The sequence below is a fragment of the Danio rerio genome, chromosome 3 (genome assembly GCF_052040795.2).
Source record: "Danio rerio strain M-AB ecotype USA chromosome 3, GRCz13ab, whole genome shotgun sequence".
NCBI classification, from domain to species: domain Eukaryota; kingdom Metazoa; phylum Chordata; class Actinopteri; order Cypriniformes; family Danionidae; genus Danio; species Danio rerio.
The window spans coordinates 13,334,199-13,360,139 of NC_141023.1; the positions used below are offsets into that span (position 1 = coordinate 13,334,199).

The following is a 25,941-nucleotide window of genomic DNA, read 5'->3' on the forward strand; positions in this document are numbered from 1 at the left end:
ACATGCCGGATCCGTCACCTTGATCAGTTCCAGGACCTCGCAATTCACAAATTAAGCACTAAACTTAAGTTAATTGACTAATCCAAATCGGCACCATAGACATGCTCCTATAAGTAGTTATCTCTTAAGAAGGGGAGTTCTCGAGATATACCTGAGCTCAAACTCCCCTCTTGCCTTGCAACCAAGAGGTAGCCCCGGGCTCGAGAATCTTATGAGCTCAGGGGAAACCCACGCTAACACATGCAAGAACATGCAAACTCTGGTCAGAAATGCCAACTGACCCAGCTGGAGCTCGAACCAACCTTCTTGCTGTGAGGCGATTGTGCTACCCACTGCGCCACCGTGCAGTCTATTCTTATTATCTTACTTTAATTCTTATTTCCTTCTTCTTTTTATTTTATTTTATGATATGTTGTGCAGTTGACCAGTCAGGATAAGACGGCACAGGTGATCCAGAGAGCGCTGCAAAAACACAACCTGGAGGATGTCGATGAGCAGGATTTCACCCTCATACAAATTCTGGCCCAAGGCAGAGGTACTGAATACTGATTCAAAGCAGGACAATTTATCTTTACCAACTCACCTACTTATACTATTTATTAACAAGCATTTATAAAGTATTTACTGTCAATATTACTAGCCCTCCTGTGATTTAATTACATTTTTTCCCAAATGATGTTTAACAGAGCAAGGAATTTTTTCACAGTATTTCCTATAATATTTAATCTTTTGGAGAAAGTCTTATTTGTTTTATTTCGGCTAGTATAAAAGCAGTTTTTAATTTTTGTAAAAAATATTTGAAGGTCAATATTATTAGCCCCCTTAAGCTATATTTATTCCAATTGTCTACAAAACAAACCGTCGTTATACAATAACTTGCCTAATTAACCTAGTTAAGCCTCTAAAGGTCACTTTAAGCTGAATAATAGTATCTTGAAAAATATCTAGTCAAATGTTATTTACTGTCATCATGGCAAAGATAAAACAAATCAGTTATTAGAAATGAGTTATTAAAACTTATGTTTAGAAATGTGCTGAAAAAATTGTCTTTCTGTTAAACAGAAATTGGTGGATAATATACAGGGGGGCTAATAATTCAGGAGGGCTAATAATTCTGACTTCAACTGTATATGAAAACTATGGATTAAAAGTGAGCGTTTATATGACTCATTCTAGAGTTGCGGGTACATTCCAGACCTTTCCATTCAGGCTGTTTTCCTTTCATTTTCCTGGAACTGGAATGACATGCAAGAACTGTATACAGTTTATACACTATATGTACAGTAAACGGAATCCATTAACGTAAAATGATGCAACATGGTTAAATAGGAAACATTTGATTCTGTTACTGGTGTTTAACTTATTGTTAAACCTTTTAGAACACTAACAGAGTTGATGGTAACAGATTTGACATTTATCACCATTTTGTGCTTTAGCTTAATCCAGATACCAAATGGCATGACTGAAACAGAATTGTATGTATTTTCATATTATACTATTATTATTATTATATTCATACTATTTTTAATATGACTGTTTTTAAGAAGTGAATAAAAAATTCACTAAAATTTGGCACATAATTAATCTGTTAATAAACAAATAAACAAATGAATGAGAGAAGACTGATTACACACTGCAATGACTTCCCAAGTTTCCCACTAGAGAAAATGACATCACTTGGAGCAAGTCACATGCTTTTTCTAAAAGTCCTTTAAGGGTTGTTATGCCTTTTTATAACCGATGTAACAGAGTTGACCAGAATGAGAGACATACACAAAATGTATTGCTCACACTTTATTTTGATGATCCATTTGTTAAATTTAAATTACACTGCAACTAATTCTCATTAGATTATAAGTAGACTTTTAGGTTAGGGTTGGGGTTTGTGTAAGTTGACATGTACTTGCAAAGTTTCATATAGTCAGATAAATGTCTGTTGAAGGAGCAGTATCAGCAGATATTAAGCAGACAGTCTACTAATTCTCAAATGGCCCATCAAAATAAAGTGTTACCCATGTATTTTTTACAAATGAAATTACAAATATTCACAAAAAATTGATATTTTATGCAAATACAAACACAATCAAAGATGAAAATTAAACTTCAGTGTAATTTCATAATAATAAAAGTTGAATGCAATATTCAGGAGATGGAGACAGTCAAAAGATAGCTACAGTATAAACCATTTTGAGGGATGTAAACAATGACAACATTCCTGACGTATTTCCTGTTTTACATTTTAAATTTCTATAACTTCTGAGAGTCCAAAAAGTTCCAAATATTAATAAATAATGTTACAAAAGCTGTTATAACATCTAGTTATGATTGAATCCCCTCTTGTTGCAGATATGAAATAGTTTGACAACAAGCAAAGTTCATGGGCCAATGATCTATAAAGCTTTGTTAACATTTTCAAGACATAACATCCCTAAATACATATACAAACATACATTATTTAGATATATCTTTATATATGTTGTATTATTATTCAAAACTGTTTCTGTAATGACTAATATTAATAATACTAATTATTGGTTTTACCAATAATAATGTCACTTGAGGTGCAATGGGGTGTTTCCGACATGGTAAGTCCAAACATTAAAGGTCGTCCTCCATAATACTGCTTTTCAATGTTTATTTATCATACAGTTCGTACAGTTCCATTTTCAACTCACAATTCATACACTTTATCATGCAGTCATGAACCACATAAGATTTTCCATGCTGCTTTACCACGGTCATGGTCAAAATATGTTTTGTGAATGTCTTCTCTTCCCATTTTGCCAACATATCCACTTGTTAAGTCGTGACATATAAAATACTGTTTCCGGGTCCAATCCGCTACTCATTTGAATTGAGAAAATTGTAATTTATGACCACTTTTTAGTCATATCACTTATTAAAGGGAATTTGATATAGAATCATGTTGTACATAACAGTCACAGACACCATTCATTTAACAATATATATCTATAAAAAATTAATCACTTTCTGGCCATCTGATATTAGGCATGGAAATATATATTGCGATCATTCTAAAGCAGGGGTGACCAAACTCAGTCCTGGAGAACCGGTGTCCTGCATAGTTTAGCTCCAACTTCCTTCAACACACCTGCCTGGAAGTTTCTAGTACACCTAGAAAGAGCTTGATTAGCTGGTTCATGTGTGTTTAGTTGGGGTTGGAACTAAAATATGCAGGACACCGGCCCTCCAGGACCAAATTTGGGCACCCCTGTTTTAAAGTATTACATCGCTTTGTAAATGTTTATTATTATCATTTGATGAGCCTCCCCATACAGTTTGATAAAAGCCGGAAGCCACTTCGCATGACGTCCCACTCAACAAGCGGATATGTTATTCAGAACTCTAGAGGTCAAACACAGAATTACAATACAAAAAAAGGCTCTTACAGTTTCATTAAAGCTTTTGTTTAAAAAAAATGTAAGTTTAATCTTGGAGAGTAAAATGTGCCTGCATTTCCAGAATACACGCTGCACAATCCTAATGTATATTTTTGTTGTTGTTGTTGTTGTAGAGTTGCTTATCCCCGAAAAGGCCAACGTCTTTTACGCCATGTCTACATCAGCCAACTATGACTTTGTTCTACGCAGATGCCCAAAAGATCAACGCAAACAACTCATACGCTCCATTTCGCTGTCATCAGGACGAGCAACAAAATAACAGCTTCCATTTCTGGAGAATTGACTTCATTCAGACACTAAAGGAAATTTTTCTACGTGAAACTACATTCACAAGCTTTTTAAAGGGGACCTATTATGCAAAAATCCCTTTTATAAGGGGTTTAAACACAGTTGTGTGGCAAGTCTGTGAAAATAACCAAACTCTAATGGTAAAGATGTATTAATTACATTTTTATTATCACACTAGATTAAAACAGTCTGCAGAAACACTTTGATTGACATTCTCAGTGCTAGTTGTACGTGCCAACAGAGGAGAAAGCCCCGCCCAGTAGTGACGATCTGTCCCTCATTAGCATAGGACAGTAGTCCTGTTGTTGAACCTGCCACTAATGCTGACACACAGGCATTTGTAGCTCCTCCCTCTTTTGAAAAAGAGCAAACTCATTTGAATTTAAAGCGACAGTCACCAAAATGAAACAATTAGGATCAGAGCGTTAAAGGAGCAGCTTTAAAAACATTGTTTGATTGGTATTTTGAGTTGAAACTTAACACACACACACACACACACACACAGAAAGCATGATAGTTCCCCTTTAAATGTCCATAATGGCTTTCATTTCAATGCATCAGGAAACCCAAGATGAGATTTCTCTTTTTTTAATGCATACATGTACTTGGTTAAAAAATGAAAACGTGAGGACAACTTGAACTTGAATGTGGCTTTGCGGTGGAAAGGCAAATGTCACGGGTTCAGTTTCATGAACTCGTAACCCTGTCCCGGCTGCTTTGAATTGTTTTAAGTGACAAGAACACGATAACAAACGCTGCACCTTCTTGAATTCCTCACATTCAGTGCAGTGATAAAGGGATGAAGCGATGTTTTCGGCGACCTTCAGCTCTCATTCTTTGCCTGTCATAAAGAGATGTTCAAACCAGATACACTATTATAATGCGAAAACCTTGAATAGAAACACAATCACACACCCAGAGGCCTGGGATGAGACTTTTATAAAGGTCAGTATGGTTGATATCAGTTTATTGTGATTATACCATGCGACGATGGCTTGTATGTGAGGACAACCTTTCATATTTCTGTCCAATTTTATGTGGGGTTTTCATTCGAGGGCATTTTATAAATTTGTTGTTAAATATCACTGTATGGGGTTGTTTTGCTGCATTACTTAACATTCATTGAATGCTTTTAATGCCAGCTAACAGGAAACCTTCATCTAATGTTATGGCAACGTTCTTTCAATGTTATGAACAAACGTTTTTTTTTTTAATTGCAGATTTTAGATGGGTTAAGATAAATCAGAAAAATCCATACAAATTGTGTTATTTACACTGTAAAAATGCTGCCCAGCAAGCACACAACATCATGAGATGTTAATATTTGGTTAGATTCAGGTTGTGACATCAGGTGACCAAAATGCAAAGTCTAGCCAGTGTCTAAGGAGAACGTTAGTTTGACGTCCAATGATATTTAGTTGTTTTAGGTTGTGTGACTAAAAATCCAGCGTTGAGCCAACATCTTAAACCAACATCATATTGACATCAAATACTGACACTTATTCTTCAGATATGGCAACCAAACTCTGACGTCTGATAGACGTCATAGTGGTAACGTCCACACAACGTCAAGCTGTAACATCATTAGACGTTGATATTATTTGATTTTAGGTTGTGTTGAAAAGTGACCAAAATCCAACGTCGAGCCAACATCTTAAACCACCGTCATATTGACATCAAATACTTACACTTATTCGTCACCTATGGCAGTCAAAATCCAACGTCTGTTAGACGGCATAGTCGTAACGCCCACACGACTTCAATCAAATATCAACGACTAATGATGTTACAGCTTGATTTTAGGTTGTGTTGGAAAGTGACCAAAATCCAACGTCGAGCCAACATTTATTATTATTATTATTCATTTATGGCAACCAAAATCCAACGTCTGATAGACGCTATAGTGGTAACGTTCATACAACGTCAAGCTGTAACATCATTAGACGTTGATATTTGATTGATTTTAGGCTGCAGTCTAGAGTGACCAAAATTCAACGTCATATTGACATCAAATAGTGACATTTATTTGTCAGGTATGGCAACCAAACTCCAATGTCTGATAGACGTCATAGTGGTAACGTCCACACAACGTCAAGCTGTAATATCATTAGACGTTGATATTTGGTTGATTTTAGGTTGTGTTGAAAAGTGACCAAAATCCAACGTCGAGCCAACATCTTAAACCAACGTCATATTGACATCAAATAGTGACACTTATTCTTCAGATATGGCAACCAAAATCTAACGTCTGATAGACGTCATAGTAGTAACGCCCACACAACGTCAAGCAGTAATATTATAAGATGTTGATGTTTTGGTTGATTTTAGATTGTGTTGGAAAGTGACCAAAATCCAACGTCGAGCCAACATCTTAAAACAACGTCATATTGACATCAAATACTGACACTTATTCGTCACCTATGGCAGTCAAAATCCAACGTCTGTTAGACGGCATAGTCGTAACGCCCACACTACTTCAATCAAATAGGAACAACTAATGATGTTACAGCTTGATTTTAGGTTGTGTTGGAAAGTGACCCAAATCCAACGTCGAGCCAACATTTATTATTATTATTATTCATTTATGGCAACCAAAATCCAACGTCTGATAGACGCTATAGTGGTAACGTTCATACAACGTCAAGCTGTAACATCATTAGATGTTGATATTTGATTGATTTTAGGCTGCAGTCTAGAGTGACCAAAATTCAACGTCGAGACAACATCTTAAACCAACATCATATTGACATCAAATAGTGACATTTATTTGTCAGGTATGGCAACCAAACTCCAACGTCTGATAGACGTCATAGTGGTAACGTCCACACAACGTCAAGCTGTAATATCATTAGACGTTGATATTTGGTTGATTTTAGGTTGTGTTGAAAAGTGACCAAAATCCAACGTCGAGCCAACATCTTAAACCAACGTCATATTGACATCAAATAGTGACACTTATTCTTCAGATATGGCAACCAAAATCTAACGTCTGATAGACGTCATAGTAGTAACGCCCACACAACGTCAAGCAGTAATATTATAAGATGTTGATGTTTTGGTTGATTTTAGATTGTGTTGGAAAGTGACCAAAATCCAACGTCGAGCCAACATCTTAAAACAACATCATATTGACATCAAATACTGACACTTATTCGTCACCTATGGCAGTCAAAATCCAACGTCTGTTAGACGGCATAGTCGTAACGCCCACACTACTTCAATCAAATAGGAACAACTAATGATGTTACAGCTTGATTTTAGGTTGTGTTGGAAAGTGACCAAAATCCAACGTCGAGCCAACATTTATTATTATTATTATTCATTTATGGCAACCAAAATCCAACGTCTGATAGACGCTATAGTGGTAACGTTCATACAACGTCAAGCTGTAACATCATTAGATGTTGATATTTGATTGATTTTAGGCTGCAGTCTAGAGTGACCAAAATTCAACGTCGAGACAACATCTTAAACCAACATCATATTGACATCAAATAGTGACATTTATTTGTCAGGTATGGCAACCAAACTCCAACGTCTGATAGACGTCATAGTGGTAACGTCCACACAACGTCAAGCTGTAATATCATTAGACGTTGATATTTGGTTGATTTTAGATGGTGTTAAAAAGTGACCAAAATCCAACATCGAGCCAACATCTTAAACCAACGTCATATTGACATCAAATACTGACACTTATTCTTCAGATATGGCAACCAAAATCTAACGTCTGGTAGACGTCATAGTGGTAACGCCCACACAACGTCAAGCAGTAATATTATAAGATGTTGATATTTGGTTAATTTTAGATTGTGTTGGAAAGTGACCAAAACCCAACGTCGTGCCAACATCTTAAAACAACGTCATATTGACATCAAATTATGACGTATTCGTCAGGTAAGGCAGTCAAAATCCAACGTCTGTTAGACGGCATAGTCGTAACGTCCACACAACTTCAATCAAATATCAACGACTAATGATGTTACAGCTTGATGTTAGGTTGTGTTGGAAAGTGACCAAAATCCAATGTCAAGCCAACATCTTAAACCAACATCATATTGACATCAAATGCTGACATTTGTTCTTCATTTATGGCAACCAAAATCCAACGTCTGATAGACGCTATAGTGGTAACGTTTATACAACTTCAAGCTGTAACATCATTAGACATTGATATTTGATTGATTTTAGGTTGCAGTCTGGAGTGACCAAAATTCAACGTCGAGACAACATCTTAAACCAACATCATATTGACATCAAATAGTGACATTTATGCAACCAAAATCTAACGTCTGATAGACGTCATAGTGGTAACGTCCACACAATGTCAAGCTGTAATATCATTAGACGTTGATATTTGGTTGATTTTAGGTTGTGTTGAAAAGTGACCAAAATCCAACGTCGAGCCAACATCTTAAACCAACGTCATATTGACATCAAATACTGACACTTATTCTCCAGATATGGCAACCAAAATCTAACGTCTGATAGACGTCATAGTGGTAACGCCCACACAACGTCAAGCAGTAATATTATAAGATGTTGATGTTTGGACCAAAACCCAACATCAAGCCAACATCTTAAACCAACGTCATATTGACTTCAAATACTGACATTTATTCGTCAGGTATGGCAATCAAAATCCAACGTCTGTTAGACGTCATAGTGGTAACGGCCACACAACTTCAATCCAATGTCAACGACTAATGATGTTACAGCTTGATTTTACAGTAGGTTGTGTTGGAAATGACATCAAATGCTGACATTTATTCTTCATTTATGGCAAACAAATACCAACGTCTGATAGACGCTATAGTGGTAACGTTCATACAACATCAAGCTGTAACATCATTAGGCATTGATATTTAATTGATTTTAGGTTGCAGTCTAGAGTGACCAATATTTAACGTCGAGACAACATCTTAAACCAACATCATATTGACATCAAATAGTGACATTCCTGCAACCACAAACCAACGTCTGATAGACGTCATAGTGGTAACGTCCACACAACATTAAGCTGTAACATCATTAGACGTTGATTTTAGGTTGTGTTAAAAAGTGACCAAAATTCAACGTTGAGCCAACATCTTAAACCAACGTCATATTGACATCAAATATTGACATTTATGCAACCAAAATCCAACGTCTGATAGACGTCATAGTTGTAACGTCCACACAATGTCAAGCTGTAACATCACTAGACATTGATATTTGTCAATTTTAGGTTGGACGTTGAACATTGACGTCGACCTGATGTGGAGTTCTGACATCAACCTGATTTTCATTTGTACGTTGAGGAACAATGTCAATCTGATGTCATGTTGACGTCCTTTGCCTGCTGGTTAAGTTGCACAGAATTCCTTTGTGTTGTCACAACACAAGTCAATATTTGTTTTGTTTGGATTCATTTTAAATAAGTACTTTAAAAAAAGCAGCAGCACAAATTATGTTTTGAGTGTATTGACTCAGCAAACAAAAAGGAAATGAAAGAAATCACTATAAAATCACTATAATATTATTAAACAAAAAAAAAAAACCTCAAGTAATATGGGGAGGCATTGTGGCTAAGTGGTTAGCACTGTCGCCTCACAGCAAGAAGGTCGAAGAGAACAGAACGTTCATGTTATGTGGTGTTTAAAATTCCTTTAAGCAACATATTTTCTGTACGTTGTACATGTTTTTTTTTAGCGTCACTGTTTGTTCTATTAACATTCAAAGTAATGTTGCCATAATGTTTGTGAAATGATGAAGTGGAATGTTCCCTGAACATTTGCATAACCAAAACAAACCCAAAAGGTGCAGAGAACATTTGGAAATGACGTTTGCATAACTTATTAGGAATGTTATTGAAACATATTTTTGTTGGCTGGGTTATATCTGATCAGAATAGAAGTAACCCGACTCTCCACAATCAGTCTGTGCTTTTTTACGCACTTATACAAGCTCTTGCAGAGTAAACTGAATGAGATAAATTATATTATCGCTGTAATGTAGCTAGTTTAGCACTACAATATTTATTTATACCAGTTTATACTGTTGAAAATTATGTAATGCAGTGTGCACAATCTGACAGTACTTCTTTTACTAATTGTAACCATTTCCTATTTTGTTGTAATGTATTTTGACCCTAAAACATTTCACGGATGGACATTTGAAGCATTTGTGTGTGAAATACACTGCTTTGACCTCTGCATTTCTGTCTCTGTTGAACGTCTGTTATCCCTCAGTGTACACTAAACAGTCTCCAGTAAGGACAGTGCCGATCAGGACCGGTTTTGCCCATATTTTGTGGTGTAGATTTGTTGTTATGTAAAAGAGGAGATCTGAAAATGAGATAGCAAAAAATCTCACAATCACTGAATAACATATTTAGCAGCCTTTAGCATTAGCATGAAACACTTTGTGGTATTTATACAAAGCTCTTGTGTATTTATACAAGGTTTAACTTCATATTTTTAGTCTGTTTGACTGATGTAAGTTGAGATGACTAGTTTATTTGATTCAACTAAAACATTAATGGCAACAAGATTTTAGTTTACAGCGTAGGCTAGAGTTTATATATGAAAGCTAACGGTGTGTAGCACAGTTAAGCCCTGCTAAACAGTGCTGACTATATATATTTCATTTTATTTAGCATTTAGGCTATAGCATTAACGTAAAATAATTGACCAAAAATAAACGGCGAAACTGGGTTGTAACAAATGTTGCCAGATTGAGGTAAAAACTGCTTCAAGACTAGAATGTTTCATCAATTTGTGAGGGTATGAGCTTCATACAAGATCTGGCAACTTGACAAACATTGACAAGAAATTATTATTATTATTATTATTTTTTTGTAGGTAGATTGAGTTTCCGAAAGAAATACAAAACGGGAGACATCCCACCCAGCACGAGACGTCATTTCGACATCGTTTTTTGGGCTAAATCAAGTCGGCCCATCATAGATTTAGCCCAAATTTCCACGTCGAAAATTGGTCTGTATTTGGTCCAAACATAGACCAACTATCGACGTGGTCTTTGTTTTGTCCGTCGGATTTGGTCCAAACATAGACCAAATATCGACGTGGTTGTTTTGCACGTCGGATTTAGTCCAAACATAGACCAACTATCAACGTGGTCTTTGTTTTGTCCGTCAGATTTTGTTTTATTTATTTATTTATTTATTTGGCATGGACATCACAATTACACTGGACAACCAAATTAATTTGTTTAGGTGTTTTAGCAAACTTGCTAATTTTCAACACCTGTCCACAGGAGGCTTAAAACTGACAAAATAGAAATATAATAAAACATACACAACATTACAATTCTTTACATAAAATGACTGCAGGCAAAAGCAAAGGCGACATGATCCAACCAACTAACAGTAGACTATTTGTGCAAACACTGCTGTTTTGTTTTTAACCACTTTTTAAGAGCCCTACTAAGAATATTTAGATTACTTTCTGATTTTAAGCTAACCGGTAAATCATTCCACAGTTTGGCTCCCTTTTCAGAGAAGACATATTGACCAAATGAGGTCTTACACTTTGGCACTAGACAGTCATGTTTGTCCAAACATAGACCAAATATCCACGTGGTTGTTTGGCCCGTCGGATTTGGTCTAAACATAGACCAAATATCGACGTGGTCTTTGTTTTGCCCGTCGAATTTGGTCCACATTTAGCCCAGTATATCAGACTTGAACATATGGTTAAAAAGAATTACATAAGTTCCCCACAAAATGTTTTACATCTATTGCTTTCTTTCCAGTCCAATGTAGAATGCAAAATATATTTATATAGATAGCAGTTTAGTGCCATTACATTTCAATAATGCCAAACAAATTACGACGCTACTGCTGTTATTTCCCTTCCGCTTCATGCACTGATACAAATACTTTTCATGTAAGTCGATTTGTTAATAAAGTAAAAGATTGTAACAAATAATGTAAATTAAGATTTAAAGTCCATTAACGTTAAAAAAATAGATTAAATAAAATAGAGGTAGAAAAAAACGAAATCGTAATACACTTTATAATGCAATTTTCTTTTATGATTTAATCTATTCATCTTGTTATTAATAAATCATAAATTTACTATAATCCTATTTGCTGTAACAATAGGCTAAACAGGATGCTCATTAATACATATATTTTTACAAATGAATTAAAGGATCAAATTATTAAAAAAATTATTAATTTCTACATTAATATAAAAACCACTAACTTCATTCCTTCTTACCTCGGGGGAGTTTTTTCATATTGCCCACTCACCAGACAACAACAATACACCATTTTTTGTGATGCGTTTCATAGCTGAGAAAGCATAGTTACGTGACTGTGTATTTAAAAACGTGGTTTTAGCAAGCCAGGCTCATTTACAATCAATATATTGAAATGAATAAATGAAGTAGTCTTGCTTTGCTTTGATCTCTTCTCTTACTTGCGTTGCTGCGTGTCCCTGACCCGTGTGAACAATATCGAGAGGTCAGTAAAACTGAACTCATTTCAATATGACTCGAAAGCTGTGTAAAGTGCTGTCGATTGATGTGTTGTCCTTTTCCCGTTTAAATATGCCAAATTCTCATATGTGATCTCCTGAACTGACAAGGGAAAAACGTCAAAAACATACTACAGTAGATGCGTTAAACTGTTCACTGTTAGCGGTAGTGCAATGCAAAATTGAAAAATTTGTGCCATTGTGCCAAAACTATTTTTAAAATTATCCTTATTAAAAGTTTAAAATAATAAAAATAAATAAATATGTTTTGTTAAAAAACATTATTTTGCATTTTATACCAATATAACATTGTTATTGTTTAATTCAAAATCATTTAACACAATAACATGCAGTCAAACAGCCTAAAGTGTTCATGTAGATGTAACTGTTTAGATTTGTTTTTATTTTTATCAAAATAAACTGTCAAATCATACGTAATGTCAAAAGTTATAAAGTTAATCTGAAAATTTGTCTTCATTTATTATAATTAATTAATTAAATTATTAGTTTGCCAAAATAAGAGGGATCACACAAAATTTGAACCCGCATACCCCTCAGTAAATGTGTAGTTGCGCCCCTGTATATATATATATATATATATATATATATATATATATATATATATATGTTAAGTTTTCAGAGCAGTAGTTGCGACCCTGTATATATATATATATATATATATATATATATATATATATATATATATATATATATATATATATATATATATATATATATATATATATATATATATATATATATATATATATATATATATATATATATATATATATATATATACAGGGTCGCAACTACTGCTCTGAAAACTTAACATATATATATATATATATATATATATATATATATATATATATATATATATATATGTTAAGTTTTCAGAGCAGTACATGTTTTTAGTGCTTTTTTTGTCTTGTGATTGTTCTAAAAGATTTACATATACTTTGAAGTCATTCAGCAAATATGTAGAGTTTGGTTTACATTGAGCCCACTTTTTCTTATATATGGTATAACAGCATAAACAAATTAAAAATGTATTGTCTTTTACAGTTCAAGTTTTTGTAATTAGAATAAAACAGTACATTAAATAAACCAGTTTCTATCTTATACTCCATCTTTTCGTTAATAAACAATTCCAAATCTTTCCAAAATATTCTTGAGTAAATACAATGAAATAAAAAAGATGCAAAACTGTTTCTTTTTTTTTTTAACAACAAAATTCACACATATATGAAATATTAAGTTTAAATCTTTCCACAACATGTTTAGCGGGATAAATTCTATGGAGTATTTTGCATTTCTTTAATTTTGTTATTTAAGCAAAACTTACCAAATAAAGAGTGGTAGTGGAATGAAATCTTAAGGTGTCATAATTGCTTACCACGTGATTTCCAGTGATTGACAGGTGCCTGATTGATTTAAAAGCTCTAGTGACGCGTGCAGTTCCGTTTGATAGCAGATTTTTTTGTTTTACTCAGAAACGATTGCAAAATCGGCGCATTTTCACAACCTTACAGAAAACTAGCAATGATTCTTATGGAGGGAGGTAAGTCGGTCGATCATGTTTGTTTTTTTTTTCTGTATAACTTTTTATTTTATTCGGCCTGGCCCTGGTCGATATGTTTTAGAAGAATATCGTTAACGTTACATCTTTAGTAGCCTAGTTTTTTTTTTAAAACCTATCTTTATTTTTTTTATTACCGTGACTTCCTTGTGGGTCTGTTAGCATCCAACAGATATTAGCCTAACGTTACCTAAGCTACGCTGCAGTAAGCACCACTTGGAGGTTCTGATTGGCAAATTAAAGTTACAACAAAGCCAGAATAAAAAAAAAATAAAAAAAAACCCAGAATTTTTTAAAATAATTAATTATTGGTTTCACGTAAAATAATTACACATTAGAATTTTTGTTTATTTTGCACACTTTTGGGGGAAACCGGAGCACCCGGAGGAAACCCACGTGAACACAGGGAAGAACATGCGAACTCCACACAAATACCAAATGAACTAGCTGGGGCTCGAACCAGCAATTATTTTGGTGTGAGGCGATTGTGCTACCCACTGCGGCACCGTGCTTTAATAATAATAATGATTATTATTATTATTTATGCTTTAAACAACAAATCACATTACATCAGAACTAACTAAATAATGCCAGGGTGATATAGAAGCACACACACACAAAAAGAAATAAAACAAACACACACACACACACACACACACACACACACACAGACACAAAAAGAGTTTAAATAATTAAATAAAATTCTTACAATTACAAACAAGCAAGACTTTTTACTAGTCAAAATTTTTTGAAAATAAAGCACAAATGGACCGCTTTAATGGCTTTTTAAAAGTAGCACTATGTTGAATAGTACAAAAGTAATTTTTCAGCTCCTCGTAAAACAAAGTAAAACAGGGTTTTTTGTTGGAAAATCTACACTTATAAAACTTAATCAGCAGAATAAATAGATTAACAAAAACTTCATTATTCAGATTATAATAATTAAATTTTCCCAAATTTACGTTTTCAAAATGCAAATTAATATTAATAAGTACTTTTATTTTTATAAACACAGAAGCATCATACCAAAGCTTTTTAGCTTAATTTTAGTGGCAAAAGATGTGGGGTACAGTTTCCAAATGCAATGAGCAATTTATATCAATATCCTTTTTTTAATTTACCGGGAAAATGTTTAACCTGATAGAAAAAACTTTCCCATTTAGGAATTCTTACAAAATGTTTCTATAAGCATTAGAGCTAGGCTTGGAAACAACTAGATTTTTGGCCCGAAATATTGTGCTTATTAACAGTGACTCTCTCTGTAGATACATTACTACACCAGTAGGAGGCGGCATGTGACTGTCTTTTATGAATGAGACAATGTACAGTTTGTCAATGTAAACAAGTTAACAAGAAAGAAAAAAAACTAAAACAAGAACCGACAGTCATTTCTTTTTATTTAGTCGTATTTAGTTATTTGTTTCCTTTTTTCGATTAGTAACCATATTTAATAATTAGTATTTATTCATTTCACTAGCAAAAACTTAGATACTTTATGTATCATCGTGGTCCAAAGGGTTTGATTATACACTGATATAACACATGTGATGCAAAAACAGAACAAAAGATGGCAGAAAGTTGAAAATAGGCAGATTGTGTGTGAAAAGTAGGCAAAGTGTCATAATGTGTCCACTAGATGGTGGAAGAAAAAGCTTCATGGAAAGTAAACAAGATGACGATGTACACTAAAACGTTTTTGTTTGTTCGTTTAATTTTTGTTTTAGTAATCTAAAGTTAATTTACTGTTTATTCAATTACTGTCCATTTTTTGATGCATTACTATCCTAAGTATATTATTATTATATGTTGTTGTTATTATTATAAGTAAATCTTTTTGCAGTTGCAGATTAGGTGATACTGTCATTCATAATCTACAGTAGGTCACAGTGTATATTTGCTGCTGTACTGAAGTAATGTTGACCTTTTGTTGCTGAGGTTTCTTACCTGCTTTTATCGAGGTGAAGTCAATGAATGAATTTAGAGTGAATGTGAAACAGTGTACGATAGAGAGCTCTGCATTCCAGCATGTTCAGTGTGTCTGGGTGGAAAAGCGTGACTCAGACTCTCTGGCAGGCCGGAGGGGTTTTCAGGCCAGGCTTTGAGCCAGATGAGAGCAAGGTCTGGAGTCAGAGTGTCCTGAGTGGATGGGGTGATACTGATCGGTGTGTTAATCGGAACCAGAGACCTGCCAGATTAGCTCCATCCATTCATCTATCCATGCATCTATCCATCCATCATATATATGCATCCATCAACCGTATATATATGCATCCATCCATCTACCCATCCATCCATCCATCCACCTATCTATCTATGCATTGTCCATCCATCATATATATGCAACCATCCATCCATCCGTCCATATATATCCATCCGTCCATCTATCCACCTGTCTGTCTGTCCGTCTATCTATCCATCCATCATATATATTCATCCATCCATCCATCCGCCCATCCATCCATTCATCCATCATATATATCCATCTGTCCATCCATCCATTTACACTGTAAAAAATGCTGGCTTTCACACAATCAATTCGTATTGGAACAATGCGAAGGAATTAAGTTAACCAGTTTGACGGTATCCATCCATCCATCCATCCATCCATCCATCCATAAGGCGATCTTATAATCAGACAGAACTGTTCATTAGCTGTGGGTGGCTCAGTGGTTACCACTGTTGTCTCACAGCAAGAAGGTCACTGCTGGGCCAGCTATAGCTATATGTAAGTGAATGAGTGCGTATGGGTGTTTCTCAGTACTGGGTTGTGGCTGGAAGGCCATCTGCTGTGTAAAACATATGCTGGAAAAATTGGTGGTTCAATCCTCTGTGGCGACCCCTGATGAATAAAGGGACTAAGCAGAAGGAAAATGAATTAAAGTAATTGGCTGTAGTGTATGTGTGTGTAAATGCAAGAGTGTATGGGTGTTACCCAGTACTGGGTTGCGGCTGGAAGGAAATGTGCTGCGTAAAACATATGCTGGAACAGTTGGTGTTTCATTCCGCTGTGGTAACCCCTGATAAAATCAGAGACTAAGCTGAAGGAAATGAATGAATATATGCACATTAGCTGGATCTACACTGAGAGTAGCCAGCCTGATCACATGAGGAAATGTAACTATTTTACATCAATTTAGTGGATAATTTGTAAGATTTCATACACGTTTGGTCATACAAATATGTACAATAGAGATGTGGTACCAAACCCCAGCCCTAAACTGAACCATCATTGAGGGATGAGCAAATCATGCTAAATTGTATAAATGACATCGAATTCATAACAATTAGCCACTTGATGAAAAAGTAACAAAATGCCGCGATATAGCATTGGAGTAGTAATGCCCTTATATATTATTTTAGTGTCAATATCACAATGTGTGAATCCATATTATAGTCGTATCATAGGATCTGCAATGTCGAGTTAATATTATAGTTAAACGACATTACAGCTCAGAACATAGTGGAGTCATTTTAAGTTTTAGCCTTAAGACTGAATGTTTATTATTGGCATGTGACCGTAAGCATTTCAATCAAAGAGAGAGTAATGTTGCATAAAAAAAAATTTGAATTAATTTAGAATCAATTTCTATATGTTTTTTTATTTTTTTGGCAGCAGCAGCTCTTGTTCTTATAACTATTGCCTGAAAATATTCATCTTTTTTTTTTTTTTTTTATTTTTTAAAATTAATTAATTAATTAGGTGGAGCAGTGGCGCAGTAGGTAGTGCTGTCGCCTCACAGCAAGAAGGTCGCTGGTTCGAGCCTCGGCTCAGTTGGCGTTTCTGTGTGGAGTTTGCATGTTCTCCCTGCCTTCGCGTGGGTTTCCTCCGGGTGCTCCGGTTTCCCCCACAGTCCAAAGACATGCGGTACAGGTGAATTGGGTAGGCTAAATTGTCCATAGTGTATGAGTGTGTGTGTGAATGTGTGTGTATGTTTCCCAGAGATGGATTGCGGCTGGAAAGGTATCTGCTGCGTAAAAACTTGCTGGATAAGTTGGCGGTTCATTCCGCTGTGGCGACCCCAGATTAATAAAGGGACTATGCCGACAAGAAAATGAATGAATGAGTTAACTTAATTTGTTTATTTATTTATTTAAAGTTCAAACAACAGACGATGAGTCTTTTATCACTTCCACACATTCATATTAAATTCAACTATTTAAAGCACCAGATATTGCACAGGAAATACTTTTTATCAAGGTAATTAAATTCTTTTCATATTGAGTTCATTGTTTTAGTGACCTACAGCTTTCAGATGTAGGAAGTCAGTTTATTACTCTCTCAGCGAATCACGTGCCTGTTCCTGTAATCTGTTTTGTTTTTCTTACCTGACACACACTTTCTATTTTAAGAGGGCGATTGGCTTTTTTTAAATTATTATTATAATAAGGAAGCATGCACAAACACAAGCACGTGGATGCATGAACGTTTATAAAGGAAGTGTACGTGCAATATCACACACGCACACACATTTACTCCAGCTGTTATGAACACACCCACACTGATCATTACATGCTTTTGTTCTGCATCATTTAACATGGGCTCACACACAGACACAAAGCAGAATGAGCTGAATCACAGGGTGAGTCTCTTCAAAATATGGCTCAAACATGAACACAAAATCATACTCTGATGCATCACTGGTCACAATTTCAAAAGGCTTAAAAAGAACATCTTATTGTTTTAATATACAGGCGTAATTCATACATCCTTAATTCTGTAGTAATTACAATGCAGTGAAATATCTGACCTGTATTAAATCAGTGCATAAGTAATGTTTCATGTAGAGTTCAAATATGAGAAAATTAAGGCCCTTTAAAGGTTTTAAAAAGTCTTAATTGCATTTTTATGAGGTCTTAATTTTAAACCAAGCACTCTCCAATGTGTTTGACTCCAAAAAAGCATAAAAATATTTATTTTCCTCCAAACCTTGGGGTACTCCAGCCACGTGATTAGTTTGGGCTGGGGCATGTCCGGCCTAGCTCCTTCGTCCCGGTAATGTCATAAAATTTGCGACACTCTCCATGTGTAGTGAACCATAGAAACAGATGGGAAAATGTAAGTTTGTGTGTTCCTAGTTGGAAAAAGACAAGTTTAAACAGTGGCTGAAGCCTGTCGCTGAAAACAACCGCGTAATTTATTCTTTCAAGCTTTGTTTCCTCCGAGCTTATCTGAGTTTGGTTGCATGGTTCTGCTCCATTGATTCAACTACAACTGTATATTACAACTGTTTATTAGATTAAAGGTTTGACACTTATGAGAACTTGAAGTGGCAATAAGGTCTTAAAATAATCTGACAAGGTCTTTAAAAGGTATTAAAATTACCTTTAGGATTCCTGCATATACCACGAGTTAAATCAGTATAATGACAAAATATAAATGATGCACATATACGAGAGAGAGCGAGAGAAAGTGTATACATATACACTACAAATGCAGGCCTATAAATGTATATGCATTCAAATACAGTATCAACACCCAACTATTCATAACTTTTGCCTTTTAATAAATTCTGAAAAATAGCTATATTGTAGACTATTCAATAGAATTTAATTATTTTAAAGATGAAATTTAAAAGTAATTTATAAATTTTAAATTTTATTAATATTTAATGTGATACTTAAAATTATATTGCAGCTATTTCATGTACTATTGTATATATTTGTCAAGTTTAATTTCAATGCACACATTTAATCATTTTAGGCATTAAAATAATTTAATTACTTAAAGTGAACAACCCCATTGCAACTTGGAACCGTTAAACTGGCCTAACTATTCATATTTGTATAATTATCATAAATATTACATCCTTAATAAATACATTAATATATAGTTCATTTATTTTTTACTCTAAAGTGAACTAATCACCACTTTTTTATTACAGTGTGTACACTACCTGACAAAAGTCTTGTCGTCAATCCCAGTTGTAAGAGCAACAAGTAATAACTTGACTTCTAGTTGGTCATATGGAAAAGTGGCAGGAGGTGGATTTTTCCAATAAATCATTATTGAACTGCATCCCAATCATCACAAATACTGCAGAAGACCTAATGGAACCCAGACAGAGCCAAGATTCTCATAGAAATCTGTCAAGTTTGTTGAAGGAAAAATCATGGTTTGGGGTTACATTCTGTATGGGGGTGTGCGAGAGATCTACAGAGTGGATGGCAACATCACCAGCCTGAAGTATCAAGACATTTGTGCTGCCCATTACATTACAAACCACAGGAGAGGGCAAATTCTTATGCAGGAAAGCGCTCCTTCTCATACTTCAGCCTCCACATCGAAGTTTCTGAAAGCAAAGAAGGTCAAGATGCTCTAAGAATGGCCAGCCCAGTCACCTGAATCAAACATTATTGAGCATGTCTGGGATAAGGAGGAGGCATTGAAGATAAATCTAAAGAATCTTGGTGACCTCTGGGAGTCCTGCAAGAACGCTTTCTTTGCCATTCCAGATGACTTTGTTAATAAGTGATTTAAGTCACTGCAGAGATGTATGGATGCAGTTCTCTAAGCTCATTGGAGTGATACACTATATTCATTCTTCTTCCACTGCAGCATTACTTTATATTCTATACTGTACATTATTTCTGTTAAGTGACAAGACTTTTGTCTAAGCAAAGTCAGACCTTACTGTCCTAATGAAATAATTGCAAATCAAGCCATAATTCATTTTTATTTTGGTGAAATAAGCGTAATCTAGAGGCCTTTGCCTATCATATTAACCACTTTTGATACCAAATGATCAACTAGAAGTCAAGTTATTATTTTATTTGTTCCTAAAACCTGGATAGGCGACAAGACTTTTGTCAGGTAGTATATATTTTACCTTTAAGTGTGGGCCTCCTGTTCCAATTTTGTGATATTCAAAATAATATGAAATGTTTATTATATCAAATTAACATTCTCATGTACAAAGTATTGTTCTTTGGATGCATATTTTCTATTGTTATTAGCAAATATCAACATACTATCTTCCGTGTGTTATTGTTTGGGGGAGTGTTTGCCGTTTCACATGCCAGTTACCCTTTGCCAAAGCTAACCCTGTGATAAATATAACTACATTTTTCCAATTTACTATGATCTTTTATGTGAAGCTGCTCTGACACAATCTACATTGTAATAGCACTTTACAAATAAAGGTGAATTAAATTGAACTGAATAAATGTCCATGGTCATGTTGCAAAAGTTTCTGTAAATCCTGCAATCAGCATTTCAGAGAATGTTAACAGCTGTTGTTCTGCTGAAAACCAAATAATAGCATGCTTAAAGGCTTCTGGTGTGTGTGTGTGTGTGAGAGATCCACTGGGACTGAAGCTCATGTCAGCACTGAAGGGAAGATGGATGATACAAATTACAGGCAAAACTAAAACCTGCAGCAAGGAAGCGGAGACTGGTTCATCTTTCAGCATGACGACACACTGCCAGATCAGCCATTCAGACAGACAGTTTGATCAATGTCCTGCAGACATCCTAAAATCCTGTCAGTCTGTGAAATACATTCTGGCTGACCAAAATATATTCTAAATATACGTTTAGGTAACCTTCACATTATGAAAAATATTTCAGCATTTTCTCTGAACGATACTGTTAGATTTTCTTTGACGATTTACTCAAATATTAAAATATTTTACTGAAATGTTTACTGATATACAGTATGTAAAATATTTTTCATTAATTATTACATGACTGTATGGAATACTCTCTTCTGATTGGTCAGGTGCAACATTCCAAGGTGTGTTATTCTCACATAACAACCTCTGAATAACGTAGGTTCATCCGAGACCTTTGAATACTATACTAATACTATACTAATGTACATCTACATTCTAATGTATCTGCTTGTCTGGCATGCTGTTTATTCATTGCTTTTAAATGTTTTGTACTGCTTGACACCATATTGTGAATGAATAATATGTTGACAGTCTATGCTTTATACAGGCAGTTTAGTTTCTGTTAGCTACACAATAGTGACTTTTTGGCACCATCTTGTTACTGAATATTGTGCAGGTTAGTGTATACTTAATCAGCTGTTTTTGTTTCTGTCAGCATTAGTTTTAGACTGTTTGGCACCATCTTGTGAAAGTAATGCACAGGTTAGAGTTTACTCCTTCAGCTGTTTTTATTCCATTCACCTATGTGTTTTAGACTGTTTGGTGGCGACATCTTGTGACCGAATAATGTGCAGGTTAGTTTATACTCCTTCAGCTGTTTTAATTTTTCAGCTTTGTGTTTTTGACTGTTTGCCAGCATCCTGTGACTAAAGAATGCGCAGGTTAGTGTATACTCCATCAGCTGTTTTCATTTTTCAGCTTTGCACTTTAGACTGTTTGGTGATGCCATCTTTTGACCAAATAATGAGCAGGTTAGTGTATACTCCATCAGCTGTTTTCATATCTATCAGCTTTGCGTTTTTGGCTGTTTGATGCCATCTTGTGACTGAATAATGCGCAGGTTAATGCATACTTTATCAGCTGTTTTCATTTCTGTCAGCTTTGCGTTTTTTACTGTTTGGCGCCATCTTTGGTTTTTGCAGAATAAAGTCCCTCAGTCTTATACAACAATGTTCCACTTTGTGCGGGCTGCCGAAAACTCTATCAGGCTTTATTCTGTGATAACAACCTTCTGAACGTAATTTATCCTCTACTTAACGATCTTTTTTATCTATTTAATAAACATCCCTCTTGCTTTCAATATGTGTACATTAGCCTATATATATATATATATATATATATATATATATATATATATATATATATATATATATATATATATATATATATATTAGCCACTTTGTTAATGTACAAACTGCCAGTACATTTTCTTTAAAAACACAGCACGTTTTCTTAATGTGTATGTGTTGTGAAAATCTGCAACACATTTTTCTATGTGTGTTTGCGCTGTGAGGCTTTGCAGTACTTGTGTTGTCAAACCAATGAAGATGTTTTCTTACGTTCCAGCACATTAAGCTCTCTCGACTGCTATTTTTTCCACTAATAAACAAACAAAAGACATGCAAAAAACACAAGTATGTTTTATGTAAACAAGCTTTTAGAAGATTTGACTTAATTGCATACTGTTTTCAGATACCGGATGGTATGTTAAATGGCATTAAATCCGTTTTTAAAGAACTTTATATGTAGTTTTAGACTTATTTCTGTTGTCTGAATTATAAAAATGTAAAAATGTTGATCTAAAATTTACAAAGCAGAGCACTTTCTAAAAATAACTGATAACTGTTGAGTTCTGAAATATGGATGTATATATAATTATTAATCAATATAAATTTATGGATGCTAAAATAAAAATGACCATTCAGGAGTCTTTGACAACGCTGTTATTGAGATGGTAGAACTTACAGCCATGTTGAACTTTTGCCCAGATCACTGTAGCGCACATTGTTTGTGTGTTTGTGTGTGTGTGTGTGTGTGTGTGTGTGTGTGTGTGTGTGTGTGTGTGTGTGTGTGTGTGTGTGTGTGTGTGTGTGTGTGTGTGTGTGTGTGTGTGTACATGTTATTTCTATCCCTTCTCTGAAAGAAGGGGATGAGAAACAGTGTTGTTTTCTTTCCACTTCTCTCCTTGCCATTCTCTCATTTGGGTGATGGCTTAATGTGTTTTCCGTGCTTTCGTTTACAGAGAAAGTGTATGTGTGGAGGGGCTCCTTCAAAATGAGTCATTTGCTTACACAGGCCTCTTTCTCCCTCTCTGTCACACACACACGCTTGCCTGCAGCACATGGCCTGAAGGCAACACACACTCTCCCTTCACGTGTGGCACTTCTTTGTGTGTGTGTGTGTGTGTGTGTGTGTGTCTCTCTCTCTCACTTTCCATCAGAGCACCTTTCTCTTTGTGCCATTTCCTTGAACTTGTTCAGCTGTCATAACCTAGTTTCCTGGCAGAGAATGTGTGCTACCTGCAGGGATTTATTTGACCACCTTTTATCAACATTCTAATTCCAAACAAATCCAAATGCTGTTATTCCTGCTGGATTTGCCTTCAGCTTGTAAAATGAATTTGCATTAAAGAAATACCAGATTTATTTGTGATTACAGTAACTGATCATCTTTGAAACAATTGCAAAATTTTAATCTTTTGAAATCGTTTCTGCTTACTAAGGCTGCACTCTCTTTGTTTATAAACACAGTGATATGTTTTTTTATTAAGTGCAATTTATCTTAAGTTTTTTTTATACACTATATATTAAGGTTAATTAAGGGCAATGCGGTGGCGCAATGGGTAGCGCTGTCACCTCAGAGCAAGAAGGTCACTGGTCTGAGCCTCAGTTGAGTCAGTTGGCATTTCTGTGTGGAGTTTGCATGTTCTCCCCATGTTTGCGTGGGTTTCCTCCGGGTACTCCTGTTTTCCCACAGCAGTCCAAAGACATGTGCTATACAGTAGATGAATTGGATGAGCTAAATTGTCCATAGTTTATGAGTGTGAATGAGTGTAAGGGTGTTTCCCAGTGATGGGTTACAGCTAGAAGGGCATCTGCTGCGTAAAACATATACTGGGTAAATTGGCGGTTCATTCTGCTGTGGCAACCCCTGATTAACAAAGGGACTAAGCTGAAAAGATAATGAATGAACGAATGTGTAATTTATTCTAATGGAGAATCACCTGGTCACATGATCTTCCAGCAATAATTCTAATATGGCCACGATAACAATCTGTTCTGGATACGGGCAGGATCTAAGGCTGGGCGATAATTCGATAAAGATAATTATCACAATATATATTTTATTCAATAAAATGATATTGACAGTTCGATAATTGTTTGATAGTATTTAAGCACTATGCGTAACGCTGCGCGGGTATTTTGCAGCCTGCCCTTCCGGATGTTGTACACGTTTAAAGCCATACAGTGTTAGTTGCACTTGGAGGGGTAAGAAAAAAATGAGGTAAAAAAAAGTCACAGACATTGTTGACAAGAAACATCACCAAACATCAGTAGTCTGGAGCTACTTAGATTTTTTTTGCAGTCTGACACAAAGCAACGTGACAGAGCAAACTTCAGTCGACTTGTGTCATCAAAAACAGGCAACACCACAAACCTGTTTCATAGTTTAAAACAACACCACCCTTATGAAGATGCTAACAAAAAAAGTGTTGGTAAACCAGCGCAACTACCCAGCAGAGTTTCATGTCATCATTTTCGAAAGCCTGCCTTACGAGAAAAAATACTCTGAAAAGAAAGACGAAAGACATGACAGACAACACAATCTCAAACGCATCTCAAGGAACACTTGATGCTTTCTGTAAACTACAGGCTGCATTATTTAGGGGAATTGGTTACGACATTGATTTATATTTTTGTTGTCAAGCTTGTTTCCTTTTTAATATTAAGATATTTTCTTTGAAATTTGTAATACCATTATTGTCCCTCATCGACGGTAAAATAACCAGCCATTATATATTTAACAGACATCATCACCGAGGAGAATTCGGATGCTTAAGACATAATCTGTAAAATAAGGACATATTAAAAATGCAGCAAATATATGACAGATGCTAACAAAAGCAGTGGATCAATAATTAAATCCTTATTTTTCATCCAGCAGAGAGTCATTCACCCGCAGTTGTTTAACACGGGCACAAACTAAAATATTTATACACTTTATATTTTTTTCTTTGAAAAATCTTTTTGCAATGAATTTCGTTATTTATAATGTGTAACCTAATTTTTATGTATATTTTGTTGGTCAGTTATCTACAACATAAACAAGAAAAATTAATAACATCTGAGGTGAAGCGCTTTAAAACAAGTCCGCTGTAGTATGTGCTTTAGCGACATAATCCAATAAACTGTTTCCACGATTTCAATTTAATTCATTCATGAAGCGCGGTTTGAGCAGCATGAGCTGGACAGTCTTTATAAACTATTCACAGCACTGATTGTAAATAAACTCGGTCTGAAGGATGAGAGAGCTCAGAAACTTGTTGAGTGAATAGAGAGGCTGCTAGCGTGTCTCGCCGTGATGCGTGATTTTTAAAATGAGAGTCTGCATAGGACTACTAGTGCCAGTCTGTGAGATAAAATTGGTTAAAATACCCGTGGCTATAACAAAGATCTGCGCAAACAGGTTTTTTTTATGTGATGTCAAGAGGGTGACTACATGAGATAAACTGCACACTCTTGATTATGTAATGCGTGGATGCGTCTCAGCGCAA

At 35.1% G+C, this 25,941-nt stretch overlaps 1 protein-coding gene across 9 annotated transcripts in view; it reads left to right on the forward strand.

Moving 5' to 3' along the window:
• The window catches only part of rgl3b (ral guanine nucleotide dissociation stimulator-like 3b), a 47,146-nt gene extending 37,240 nt beyond the window's left edge, over nt 1-9,906 (forward strand). Inside the window, exons 16-19 of one of the 9 annotated variants that reach the window (XR_015479413.1) lie at nt 421-535; nt 3,536-5,285; nt 6,356-6,768; nt 7,342-9,906. Coding sequence is in view for 1 of the 9 variants with exons in the window: in NM_001442879.1 (NP_001429808.1) it covers nt 421-535; nt 3,536-3,681 (261 nt within the window). In the remaining 8 variants the exon portion in view is untranslated. 9 annotated transcript variants of the gene reach the window in all.
• Nucleotides 9,907-25,941: the final 16,035 nt, after the last annotated feature.